Source organism: Sparus aurata, chromosome 6 (genome assembly GCF_900880675.1).
Source record: "Sparus aurata chromosome 6, fSpaAur1.1, whole genome shotgun sequence".
NCBI classification, from domain to species: Eukaryota; Metazoa; Chordata; class Actinopteri; order Spariformes; family Sparidae; genus Sparus; species Sparus aurata.
This window is the reverse complement of record NC_044192.1, coordinates 25709340-25723024: the sequence shown is the minus strand read 5'-3', so window position 1 is coordinate 25723024 and position 13685 is coordinate 25709340. Positions and strand designations below refer to the sequence as shown.

At 40.8% G+C, this 13685-nt stretch overlaps 1 protein-coding gene across 3 annotated transcripts in view; it reads right to left on the bottom strand.

Moving 5' to 3' along the window:
* chchd6b (coiled-coil-helix-coiled-coil-helix domain containing 6b) overlaps positions 1–13685 on the bottom strand; it is a 56743-nt gene that overhangs the window by 34109 nt on the left and 8949 nt on the right. Inside the window, exons 5-7 of one of the 3 annotated variants that reach the window (XM_030420922.1) lie at positions 5586–5606; positions 5376–5471; positions 2769–2852 (exon numbers count right to left, since the gene is read on the bottom strand). In XM_030420922.1, coding sequence (XP_030276782.1) covers positions 2769–2852; positions 5376–5471; positions 5586–5606 — 201 coding nt within the window. The remainder of the gene's footprint in view (positions 1–2768; positions 2853–5375; positions 5472–5585; positions 5607–13685) is intronic. The other 2 variants (XM_030420923.1, XM_030420924.1) reach the window with 2 other exon arrangements.

The window sequence follows — 13685 nt, the reverse complement described above, 5'->3', positions numbered from 1 at the left end:
GGATTGACCACTCTATCACAATTACTTCTGAAGTGACAAAGAACACACACAAACCTGTCACAATAAACACACACACAGGCTGTTTTATCATTTGTGTCAGTAGTGGACAGCATCCACAGCCTTTAGACAAACACAACAGTCTGTTATCGTCACTCATCCCTTAGGCAAACTAGACACCAGAGTGTGTTTATGTGTGTCTTCATACAGGTTATCAACTACCACACACCCGCACACATAGGGTTATTAGCCTATTAGGAGGGGCTGCAGCTAAGCCATAGTAAAATGTTGATTCAGGGGAAGATCACACACCAATTATCAGTGGACTCTCCTTCTAATCTTGATGCTCTTACCTTCGGCTTAAATCTCTGCTTCACATCAACACATCCAAATAGCACAATTGCATGAGCGTCTGCTTACGTATGTTGCTATGAGATTATTTTAAGAAACGAAGCGCAGTCTGATTTTCACGCTTCTTTCAGTTTAAATCTATGCATTGCATTAACAGGCTCACCTGATGTAGAGGGAGGCCTCACAAGCCTGGACCAGAATTTATGTGAAAAGTGAGACATATTACTGTTTCAAATTGTGTTTTGCATTTATGTATATGACTTGTGTCAGTCACAATTCAATTTTTAAGTGGCCATTTATTTCGGCCTGACTGGTGTTTGCCACAGGTATGAGAGAGTGAAAGGAAGAAAAATGGGCAGGGTAAAGGAGAGGGGGCATGAAAGGAGGCCTGGATGAATGGACTGCTAGATTGGAAAATGAGGGACGAGAAGGAGGGAGATGGACGCCCGCTCAGGATAGACTGTCTGTTTAATGCACAGTCCATATAGCCTCTTTATCTCTCGCTCTCAGTCCTCAGTCCCCCTCTTTCTCACTCCCTCATCCACATGCAGGTCAGCTGCGAGCAAGTGAGGGGTGAAAAAAAAAGCAATAGAAAAAGCGACTGCAGTGGCAAGCGGAGAAAGATAGAGCATCCTCCACTCCTCTGCCAATCAGTCTCTTCCGTCAAGCATTGCAGCGTGTGCTGCTCGCCGCATGGTGTGCATGGGCCCTTCCATTTAACTTGGCTATGTAAAAGGTTTTCTCAGAGGCCTAAAGGAGGCGAGTGCCAGGGACTAGATAAGGTCCCCTCCATCTGTCTGATGGGCCCTGCTGGACGGAGGGCGAGATGGGGGAGGGGTGAGGGCAAGTCACTAAGAATAACTGAATACTGGAGGAAGAGTTGTGGGTGTGAGGGACAGACACAGGGGAGGGTGAGAGTTTATGCATGTCTAGCTACACCTTTACACTCATGATTGCTTTAGTGTATCTCTCATTTTTAGTTGATGTCAATGTATCCTTATGTAGAGACCATCTTGCGATGGGATGACACCAGCTGCAGCACCTGAAAACATGTTCGGGTCCAACCCAAGACTACTCAGTGGTCATTACTGCATTATTACATGAGAACTCAGTACTCATGGGTCAGATAATGCCCATCATTTAATTCAGACTTCCTTTTGATCTCAACTACACACCTGTAAATTGTCATGACTGACATCTTGCATAGCTGTTATGCTATTGCACTGAAAAAAATCTGTCCACAGAGAGACAGACATATAAACACCTGGCAAAATAGTCCCGCTACAATAGATGTCTCCAGGACTACATTTTTCAATGATAACGCACCCACACTCACAAGGTGAAAACATTACCAGCTGTCACAGCTGGTAATGAAAAAATGGAAATATTTGTACCGTCTCTGCTTGCATCCTCTACATTCTTTGTTCGTATTTTTTCAGCATCCTTGTCATCTCTGTTTTTCTGATGGTTTCCTTTCTTTACCTACACTCTGTTATTTCCCCTCCTGTCTCTTTTCCTTTCTTCTTGCCTCTGTCCATCCCTGAGTTTTTTCCTGCCCTAAAATCACACACCAGTGCCAACCTTGTTCCTCGCAAAGTCTTTTAACAAATCCGCCTAAGTTTACTCTGTGAGCAAGCAACATTTATCAAAACTGTGGTTTTGGCTTTTACAGGGTGCAAAATATCAACAGCGCATAAGTGCTCATGTGGAGGGAACACGGGTCATAATTTCTTAAAAGCACACAACAAACTGCCTTGATTTTTTTTCCATTTTTCGAAGAGAACACAGGGGTGCTGGCAAGAGGACATTGTGATGAGGAAAGCACAGAACATTTGATTAGACAACTGAAGCTCTTTGAGAAAGACAGCACCGTGAAACCTCTCCTCAGTGCTGGTCCATCAACAGCTCACCTGCCTGATGAAACTCTCAATTCATTTACAATATGACACTGGTATGTGGGCTTGGCATTTCCAACATAGGAAAGAGGGTCTTGTGTGTGTCTCGAGGGGACTTTAGAGTGAGTAATATGACACTTTTAGACTTGTTTTGATATTCCTCTTTTCAGTGAAAGCATAAAGGATTTTTTTTTATCTTGTTAGTGAGCTCTCCTGTTGTACATGTCATATTTTTTAAGTGCAAGTATCTCACACTCTGAAACCTTTTCCCAAAATATTCCAAGTGATGACAAGAGATGCACAGCCATATTACTTAACATGAGATAATGTCAGTACATCTATAATTTCACACAGTGCGGTCTTAACATTTTTAGACCAATAATATAATGAGAATGATTTTGATTAATCCAATGCAACTAATGAAACCGTTTGAGGAAACATGTCTCTAGAAAGCAGTCTTTCAGATGAGTTCTGGCTATGTTTACTATTTTTCCATGTGTCTCTGAGAAGGACAATTGTTCTTACTTTTTTCTCTAGTATTTCTAGTTGCTCCTTGTAGAAGCTGGAGATGCTGGCCAGTTCCTTCTCCTTGCTCTCCAGTTTTTTGGCCTGAGAAAGAGGGAAAGAGAGTAGGGAAAGAAAGGAAACAAAACATAAGGCAAATAAATAAATAGGCAAAGGAGGATTCATTAACAATTAACTGACTTTGTATGTAAGTGCATAAAATGATGGTAATGAACTAAAACAAGACGTTCATTTCCTTTGCTTATGAGCATGCTGCACACATGGGACACAGAAGTCAATGCTGAGGGGAGAAGAATCAAGTCAGCCTGTTGCTTTCACTGTCCAAAAGACTTGCCAAATATAGCCAAAAAGACAAATTAACTCTACTTCATATTCCAGTAAAAAGATAAGCAGCACTAAGCTACAGGGGACATAAGATTAATATTTTCTGTAGCAGTGGACAAACAAACAGTTGCATAGTTTCCTCTAAAAACAGATTAACAGCACAGATATTTTAGGAGATCACAAAACCAACATGTGCTAACAGCATGTTTTTCAATGCATTTGTCAAAAATCTCTGATGTTTGATGGAAATCTACAATAATATTTAAAAAAAATACATCACACCACAAAGTAAAAAAAAAATAATATGGGTATCTAATTGCTGGTCCATCTAATGTAACAGAACTTACAAAACTACTCAGGCAGCATGTGACTGGCACGGCGGCAGCGGGGGCTGACATGGTGATGCTGGCGTTAAGATGAGGTGAAACACTTTAATATGCCCGCTGAGCCAAGCTTTGACAGGCAGCAAGATGGCAGATTGGCTGAAGGAAGACCCATAGTTTGGGCCATGGCCATAGCAGCATGCAAGCAGAGGAAGATAGGAGCCAGACGTTAAAAAGATACACTGTGAAAACAAGTTGCCAGTTCAGGTTGAAGTCAGAAATGTGCATGCACTGAGGGATGTTAAATAAAATATACACTTTGGAAGAAAGATTCACTTGAATATGTAACATTAGTTTTTTTGATGGGACCACCCATCATAACAGCTTGATGCTTCACAGTGTGTCGATATTAGACAACAGAGTCAGAATGATACTCAATTTTTGGGGCGATACTGATAATAGGAAGTAAAGATTCTGATAGTGACGTAAGCATCAATATACACACCTTTCTGCAATAATCATTTGAATGTAGTTATTAAACATTTGTGACAAATGTTAAGCACATTTTACACTTTAATAGTAAACTTTATTGTATGATCTATATGAATTGTAATCTATTGTATATATCATGCAAAGCATTTTTATAAACTTTTTGCTTCTCAAATCTGCACATATCAGACAACACATATCCAGATACTGATATCTGGGATAGGCCAATATCAGCCGATAATAAAGGACATCAAAAGAACATCATGAACACAAAGTACTGAGAGGCTATTGCAGAGCCACAAAAAGAAAATAACAGAGGGATAGTCAAAGGAGATGTGCGTAATCAAAAACTTGAGGCGATTTTGAGAACTGTTTACACATCAATGTAGGTGACTGAAAAGCACAGCACTGCCATCAGCTCCTTTATTTCGCTCACTGTGCATTACTAAAGCATCCATCCATCTAATTTTAGAGTACTCATTTGCAATATCACAATGATGATTTTCTCTTGGAACACAAGAGCAAGGATCGCACATTTTGCATGGATGGTCACAGAGTGATGTATTTTAAGATATGGTATGATGCAGAGTCTTTATTTGAAATAATCATAATACATTGACTTAAACTGACCGATTTGAACTAACTTAAACTGCAATGAATGGCAATTATTTGAAGAGAATCTTGCAGCTTGGTCTAGACTTAGTGTTTACATGCATCTGTCAAAAGTTGGGTCAAGCTGTGTAGAGAGTATGCAGCGGATCAAAGACAGACCTCAACAGCTGTTCAATCACATATTATGGCTGAAATGAATAAAAAGTTAGGCAACATGCACATGGACAGGATGGTTGAATTCTCTCCAGCAGGCTTTGATTTGTACAGCCTTACACATATGTGCCTTCATATCAAAAGGTTAAGAATCAGTAACACCTGTTAACACACATTGTTTCTAAGCAAAAAGGGCAATAGTGCTGCAGCAGGATGAACATAAATATGGTGACTGACTCAGAGTGAGGTGGCAACAGGCAGCAAAGGGATTTGGATTTATTTAGCATTGAAAAAGGAACAGTGTATGATAAACACATACACACAGACACACACACATTATACCATGGTGTAATGGTGACTGACTGCTGTATCCGAGTTGTGCATTAGTGAGTGTGATAGAGATCAGATTGAGCAACAGCATCTTCTCTGGATCATCTACTGATCTTCTGTGCTCTTTGCTGATATGGTAAATACAGACACACACGCACTTGCGCACGGATTGACATTACATTTATTGTAATCCAATCTAATCTAATCCTATTTTAACAGGCACATGCATCCCCAAAGACTCCATCTGTAAATCCCTGTACTGTGCTCACTGCACTTTCTCTTTCTACAATGGCTGTTTGATGCTCAAAGGCTGGGTGTGTGTGTGTGTGTGTGTGTGTGTGTGTGTGTGTGTGTGTGTGTGTGTGTGTAAAATCACCTCTGCTAGCAGCACAGATGATGTGTAATTTTCTAGCTGAATACCTCCCAAAGTGTTGTTGTGTGGAACGGTGGCGGCAGCACACTCACAGACTCGCTTTAATGCACAATGAAAACATGACATTTGAATAGAGAAGAGAGAGAGGAAGGAAGGAAGACACTGACTTTAAAAGAAAAATAAGGAGGCACCAGCAATGGCAGTGTTGCTTACCCAAGCATCCAAATCTGCTGGCTAGGAAGGAGAGAAGGAACAGGGGTTAGTGAGACGGGAGAGGGTGTGAGGGTGGCACAGGGTTGAAAGATGTGAAGATGAAAGACGAGCAGGATAAAAGACAGGTATAATAAGAAAAAGGAAAGAAAGCTGAAGTAAAGATAAACACAGGAACAGCCAGAGATTAAGCAGATAATGAAAATCTAGCAGAGATGAAGAAATACTAGTTGAATTGATCAAGGAGAGAACAAGGTTAGTACAACCTCTCAAACCTGTATGTTGCACATGTTGGGCCTCGGATTTCGTGTTAGTTATAAAACCTAATTTACCAGATTTTGATGTTTTAAGATATGCAATTGTGCCCTCCAGCAGTCTGATAATGTATCTTGTCCCAGCACGCATTCTTTGACCAACTTACTTACTAGTTAGTTAATGAAACAACATTTCTACTCATTTATCTTCACGTTGGCAGCTAAATTGTTGCCCAACAATACTCAAGATGTTGTGGCTCTGGCAAATAATCCTCACTGCATGTCAGCTGTCCATCCACACCCCCTGCCCTCTCCATCCATCTGTCTTGTTTCTCTTCGCTGCCTTGAATTCGAAGTAGTCCCAAGAAAACAACATTTGTGAAATATATGACATGTTTGACACTAAGGCATGTAGGATGTTATCCTGAGAAAAAGAAAAGAGGAGAGGAGAGGAGAGAAAAGAAGAGAAGAGAAGTGAGAGAAGAGAAGAGAAGAGAAGAGAAGATCCTGACTTAGAGGAAGGACATTTAGTTAATATAAATTCAAGAAATCAAGATGCAAACAAACATGTAATCATGAAACAAAAGCCAATATTTGAACATTCAAATGAGGAGCTAATATAGCTAGTGTTGGTTTCATGGAGCATTGAGATGAGAAATCACTGAGCATTTCCTTGTATGAGGATAAAAGCACACAAGTCTCAAGACAGTTGGTGCTTGTATGACTGTGCCTCTGCATAACGAATTTTGTTTTCAAATCACTGTTCAGTACGTCTTCAACTGAAAATACTGCTTTCATTAAAATCAAGCAACACAACAATAAAAACCAAACACAAATGTTTTACATCAATAATAACTAGAGTCCTGAGTCAGAGCATAAGCATGTTGAAGGGTATGCCCTTCAACATGCTTATGCTCTGACTCAGGAGTACTCATCACTTCATCATTGCATGGGACCATGAACTCAGCATTCATTTTCATCTCAACGACAGATCTGTAAGGTTTCCTGCACTGTTGAGACACTATCACATTGACAATATTTTTATATTTTGTCCCAACCCTAGACCCTTGAAAACATTACTGGGAAGCTTTCGTGGTCTAGTTTTACTTCAGGTTTATGTGTTGAGAGCACATTAATATTTAAAAGACAGCTAAACACAGATGTAAGTTTACCGTCTATTTTACAACAGCTCTGAGTTGCACTCAGTCATAACTAGCAGATTACTCTCGCTCTTTTTATGATCATTCATGTTGGAACTCTTCTATCAACAAATCAAATAATACTGAAGTCAAAGTATACAGAACAGACAAACAGGACACCATATTTGGGTGCGTCTAACCTTGCCATCTTAAACCAAGCACTCCCAGTCCAGCATTAGACTCAGAATGGAAAAGGACAGATTAGAGCGGTGGGTGGTTCTAATGTTGCCACGCCTCATAAAAACACCATTCAGTTAAATGAGGTGAACTCACAAAGCCAGTAGCTGCAGAACCTGTGTGTGTCTGAGTGTGTGTGGGTAATCTGTGTAACGGATACAGCCAATGCCATCTGTTTAACCTCCCTGCTCTTCGGAGACAGGCCCTAAACTTAATATGTGACTGTGTGTGTGTGTGTGTGTGTGTGTGTGTGTGTGTGTGTGTGTGTGTGTGTGTGTGTGTAGACCCCCACAGAGTGCTCACAGGAGTGTGGAGGTCCCATTTCCATAGATGATAGACTTTAGAAGCAAAGTAAAGGGGCTGGTTGTGATACAGATGCACACAAACACATCCCAAGGCAGTTTGGTGCAGTCCATGGGCCATAGCGGACAATGGCATTTCAGGTACATCCACTTATTGTTTTTTCACAGCTCTGAGCTCCCTGGTGACTAGCAGTCAGCAGCCTCAGTCTGATCATTAAGAGTCTGGATCAACTGAGCTAGCAAAAACACGGCCAGGAAAGCATTCTAAATAGACTAAGGCTCATCTATTTACCAAGACTTTTACCAAGATAAAGCTCGTAAATGAGATATTATTGCTTTATCAATCAAGTTAATGGTGATCCCTCAGTCAACATAAAGAAGACGAGGGACTAATTGGCTTGTAGGTACCGATAAAACTCAGATATCAGGACACCTTAAAAACTGAAGATACTACATTGACAAAACATCTCCCATTCTACACTGCCAGTACATGTTAAACTTAATTAACTGTGGACAGTGTACCTAGCAGAGTATAATAATTAAGAATTATGAACAAATTAAGCTAACAATAACAATCTTCACAAGCACCATTCAACCACTCTCCTTATTCTCAATTCACAAGACATGCAGTAAGAAACTGCTCTCTTCCTCTAAAACAGCCAGTGCGCCTGCCACCTCTGTAACTTTCTTAAACCGACAATCCAAGATTAACGCTCACTTCCTTACATAACAGGTCAGCTCTGCAGAGGTTGGTCCAGGGTTTGAACCTCTCAAGAAAACATGTTTTCATTCTTGTTACAACTATTTCTGTCACTTTTCCTTGTGCATCAATGTAATGTGTTTCATCCCGGTCTAAACCTTAATTTATGCTTCTGCAATAAATCTAACAACTTTAATTGAACTACTTGGTAGTATCAGTAACGGCTTCTCCTTAGGTGCTCAGCAGCAGTGTTAATACAGGGAATTGAGATATGTTTTCCCAGTAAACACACTGACCTCTTTAGCTGTTGCAGTCCCTCCTGACCAGCTGGCTGCTGCTCTTCTTTGTTCATAATCATCCTCTAGAGCTTTTCACTGCCAGAGTATCCCTAGGCTATAGAGAGTGGACAGGCTGGATGTCACTCCATGAGCTTTCAAGTGGTAAACACGATGAAAACCAAGCTGAAACCAAGACTGCGTTCCTTGCAGACACTTGTCCTCCTCGTCTCCTTGTCTGTCCATTCTGCACAGCCCAGGGACACAGCTGTGAGCTAAAGAAGCCTTTGTGTTTACTGAGATACTGCTGTATCCTCCACCGCCAGCACTGCTTGTATAAGTGCTTACAACAGTGTAGGCATAAAGCCTACGATAAATTTAGGCTGCTTAAAAATGTATGTACTGTTGGCACAATCATAAAGCATGAATCATGCACTTCAGCACATGGACCCAGCTTCCCTTCTCAAAGAAATAATTTCAAATTAAGCCCTATTTCACGATGACAAATTGAGCCAAAGATGAACCAGAACATTCCTGCATCTACATAACTATCTTATAAGTTAAAAGGGCCAAATCATTTACTAGCATAGTGAAATTAATGGACAGCCCTTCTAGAAAATCACACTGATTTAATGGATCTCAATACATTTGATTATCTATGCTCAGCTGAATCATGTTTGCTGTCGTTGTACCATGAGGGTCACCAGATGCACCAACTTGGCAATGCTTCATGCTTGATTTAGACTTGAAACCTCAGTGGTCTGGCAACAGTGTGTGTGTGTGTGTGCATGCGTGTGTGTCCGTGGTTCTGTGCATGTGCGTGGGAGTGAAAGAGAGAAAATGACAGAAATGCGACAGGATGAGGAGACCTTTTGGTCTCCAACAGCACCTCACATGGTGAGAAAATGCTTCCTTGGAAATCAATTATGTAAATACTGAATTATGCAAATGCTGCATTTGAATAAATCTATGTGTTTGGGGAGGAAAGATTTTGGTGTGGTTTTCTACTTGGAGTCAGGAGAGGAGAGAGTGAGATGAGGAAAGAGGGCTAAAATGAGGATTAGGCTGGAGAGTCACTGGCAGACAGTTTGTACAGTCAAACTCCTGATCTGGCTTTTTAATTAGGGAGAAAGAGAGAAAGACAGAAATACAGGCAGAGAGGAGAGAGCAGGAGCTAATTTACTGACAGGTTTCTTCCTGGCATGTCTCTTTGGGAATAAGTTCAACGCACACATTCATCATGTTTGCCAGTAGTAAATGCCATTGGTACAGCTGAGTGCTTTCACCTCAGCTCCCATCGATGCTGATGCTTAGCTTCGGAGGATTTGCCCTCGGAGGCAACAAACGATCCACAGTGAAGCATGTGCAGTCAATAATCTCTAGTATGTTTCTGTTTCAATTTTAAAATGCTTACGTGCTTTAATAATGCAGAGAGTACATTTTCCTTCATGAGTGAGTAACTCAAAATCAAAGAGTTACCTACAATTTTCTGTGAAACTGAGAGAAAATTATTTTTGCTGGTTTGGGCATTTTTTACAAGTAGGTTGTGTGTTTCCTTTCTCTCACACATATAAAAAAAAAGAGGACACAACCAACACACACCGAAGACAAACAATGTGCGTCCAAACACCCACAGCCACTGTTTTCTGTGCAAGCCTGCATTCTGGCAACATCCTGATGTACATCCACAAGTCATCAAACTGTATCAAATCTGCTATATAATTCAGAAAATCTGTGCAACCATAACTTGACTACTTTTTTCGTGTATGGCATCAAATAATGTACATCTATGACATACTGTATGAAGAGAGGAATGGAATAGAATACATATTTGATCTGTAACAATCTGTTCCAATTCAATAATCAAACAGTCTGTATAGTAAAGTCACATCAATAACTGAATAGTAACTGAATTTAGCAAGTCAGTATGTAGAGAAAGTGTCAGAGACACCAAGTATATACAGCAGCAGCTATCACTAATAGGCAATTGAACATAGTGTTTTGCAGTTGCACTGAACGATCTCAGCAGCAAGTGAATCAGGGATTGTGCAGCCCTGACGATAAAACAGGGTCGTCACTTCCTGCACTGCTTAAAGAAAGATAAACAGTGGATCCTTTCCTCAGGTGATGGTGTACTTCTGTTTAAGGTTGTAAAGGCTTCCACCTGGAGCTGCAATCATTAGCTTATTCATTGATTAGTCGATTAAAAGGAAATTTACGCCATTAATCAACACTTTTCAAGCATAAATATCAAACATTTGCTGTTTCCAGCTTCTGAAACATAAGGCTTCACTGCTCTTCTTTGTCATCTAATATAGTAAATGAAAAGTTGGGGGTTTTGGACTGTTGGTTGGACAATACAAGCCATGTGAAGATGTCTCTTTGGGCTCTGGGATATGAACATTTATTCACAATTTTTGACATTTTATAGACTAAATGATAATTCAATTAAACGAGAAAATAATGGCCAGATAACTCAATGATATAAAGGAACTTTGATCTTAATCACTGGCAGTTGATTATGCTTTTAAGTTAGTTTTTCCCACACTTCACTTACAGATGCTTTTCTAAGTCTCTTTGTCTGTGTTGGAAGCATATTATACCGTAACATACATTCCGAATTGCAAAGCCGTCTCCATCAGGAGAACAGGGCAGCAGTTTGAATACTTAGACATGAATCATCACACTAACACCTGTGGGTGATCTACACACCTGCACACCGGCAAAACACACACATGAACTCACACATCAGCGTGCACATTGTACAGTGGAAATACCAGAGGCATGAATTGGTTCGTCTAGCTGTTTGCTCATTAAATGTGTGTTTCTCGTCACATTGCCGGGGGAGGCTAAATGAATTAACACTTCATCATCATCAACCTGTTTTCCCACCACAGACTGTCAGAGGCAGAAAAAAAGAAAAAGACACTGAAGATGGGGAAGATGTCAGGTGAACTCGAGGGAGAGAGTGAGGATGAAGGAATTGAGAGAATATAAGAAAAAACAAGCATAGTAGTGAAAAAGAAAGACAAAAACTAAAGGCATTTTCTATGTTCTCATCTGCCCACTCTCACTCATTCCATCATTTGCTCCAATTTCTTTACATGCAGCCTAAAATAGCAACAGTGTACAGAGTTAAACTTTTTAAATCCAGAGATCCAACTTTCTTTGCCCTGGAAACACCTTATCAACAGGAACAGTTGGACGGACTGGGTTCTGATAAGGTCTTACTGTTTTAACCCAGTAACAGGAACATGTCAAGAGGGTTTTCTCATCCTCACCACCTGTGCGGTTTCACTTGGCTGCACTCCGTTTGGACTTTGTTTCAAATGTTCAGATTGAAAAAGAAAATCCTCCCAACAAACTTTCAGGGGCTTTAGTGCATTAATACTTTCACTGACAAATATACCAAAGACTTAACGTGTCAATCAGCACATTCTGTAAAATTAGGCTGACAATATTACAAACAACAATCAGAGACACAAAGCCTCAGTCATTTGCATTTTTTAGTCTTCAAACATCCACTAACGCTGCACAAAAGTTAAATGTGTTTGTTCTATTTCGCACATGCTTTCCCTACAAAAATGTTTGTCACTTGGTGAACACGTGATGTATGTATCAAAACTCCCAAACCTAAAATAAACTGCAACTACAGCTTCAACACTAAGTCAACCCGACCAGTGAGTCGGTGGAAAAATTACAATTTTGATAATCATTTCAGGGTTCAAGTTATTTTTATACAAAAACGGCAGAACATTTCATTTTCAGGCTCATATATAAACACACACATATATATTTGTATATATTATATCATATTAAACTGAACATCTTGGGTATTGGACCAACAAAACAAGACATTTAAAGACATCAACTTGGACTTGGACAATCTGGGATGGATGTTGTTCCCAATTTTCTGACATTTTGGAGACCAAAGGATTTTTCGATTATTCTGTTTCGCACCACTCAAATTCCGTGTCAACAGATTAGACAGGAACCATCAGACTGTTCACTGCCTTTATGTTTGACAGCAATTTATATATCTTAAAGAGACTACCGGATTGGTTAGAGAACAAGAAATCTATATCTTAATTAGTATTTATCTTTCATTCAAAAAACATTGACTTTACCACGATTTTCCTATATTTAAACAAGCATCTGGGAAAACACTAATTTTCCTCTGGATATTAAGTCTTGTCCAGCTGTCTCGTTACATTAGGACTCCTCTCTGATGGGAGCGGTATTCAACTCCTACACATTTGTCCTTTGAACCGACAGGATTTGTGCTCGGCACCAGCCCTCCCCTCCTACCCCCCCTCTCTTACCGCTGTGCACCGATCAAAATCTCCTCACCCGGTGAGCGCTCTGCTCGTCAGCAATTACCGTCGCTCGAGACGACGGGGGAGTACTGTACGTGTGTGCGCCTGTGTGTGTGAGCGAGTGTGAGCGTGCACAAAGGGCTTAGCTGCTTTAACATGCAGAAAAGATGTCAAGTCTGTGATTACACTAGCTGATAACAAGTGGTTTAGCAACGTGTGAACGTGTGTGTCTGAATCACTGTTGTATTTTACACTGTCGGTTTCTATGTGAAGGAAATTCAGAGTGTATATCTATGTGTGCGTGCGCATGTGTGCACCCTCTCAGTTCGCAACACTTGCAGACTCAAAAGCCATTGCTACCGTGAGGGCTAATGTTCACCCACTCAGTCTCAATGTAAACCTCCCTTCCTCCACTGTCATATATCTTGTTTTTCATTTTCTTCATTCATTGATCCATCTTTCCCCTCTCTCCCTCTCCTCTGGATCCTCCCATCTCCCTCTCTTCCCTTCTCCCACCCTCTGTCTCTGGCTAACAAGCAGAGCTGGCTATCTAGCCGGCTGGCTGTCGGAGTCAGACATCTGAATCTATTACTATACCACGCTCCAGGTCTCTCCTCTCCGCCTTTCAGCTCCTGCAGCCCGTCCCTGTCCATGTTTCTCTTTCTCTTGTGCTCTCTGGCCTAATGCGTCCATGTGCTCGCTGCCCTGGCTTCTGACTACTACCGTGTTTTGGGGAAAATTACTCTTCAGCCCTGTCTCATAGGTGGGTCATGGGTAAAAAAGGACGCCGGTGGACAAAGCATTAATAAATGGGGTTGTGCAAATGCAAGATGAGATGCAAATGCAGATTTCCGTGTCTGTGGAGTTTTTTCAACACTCT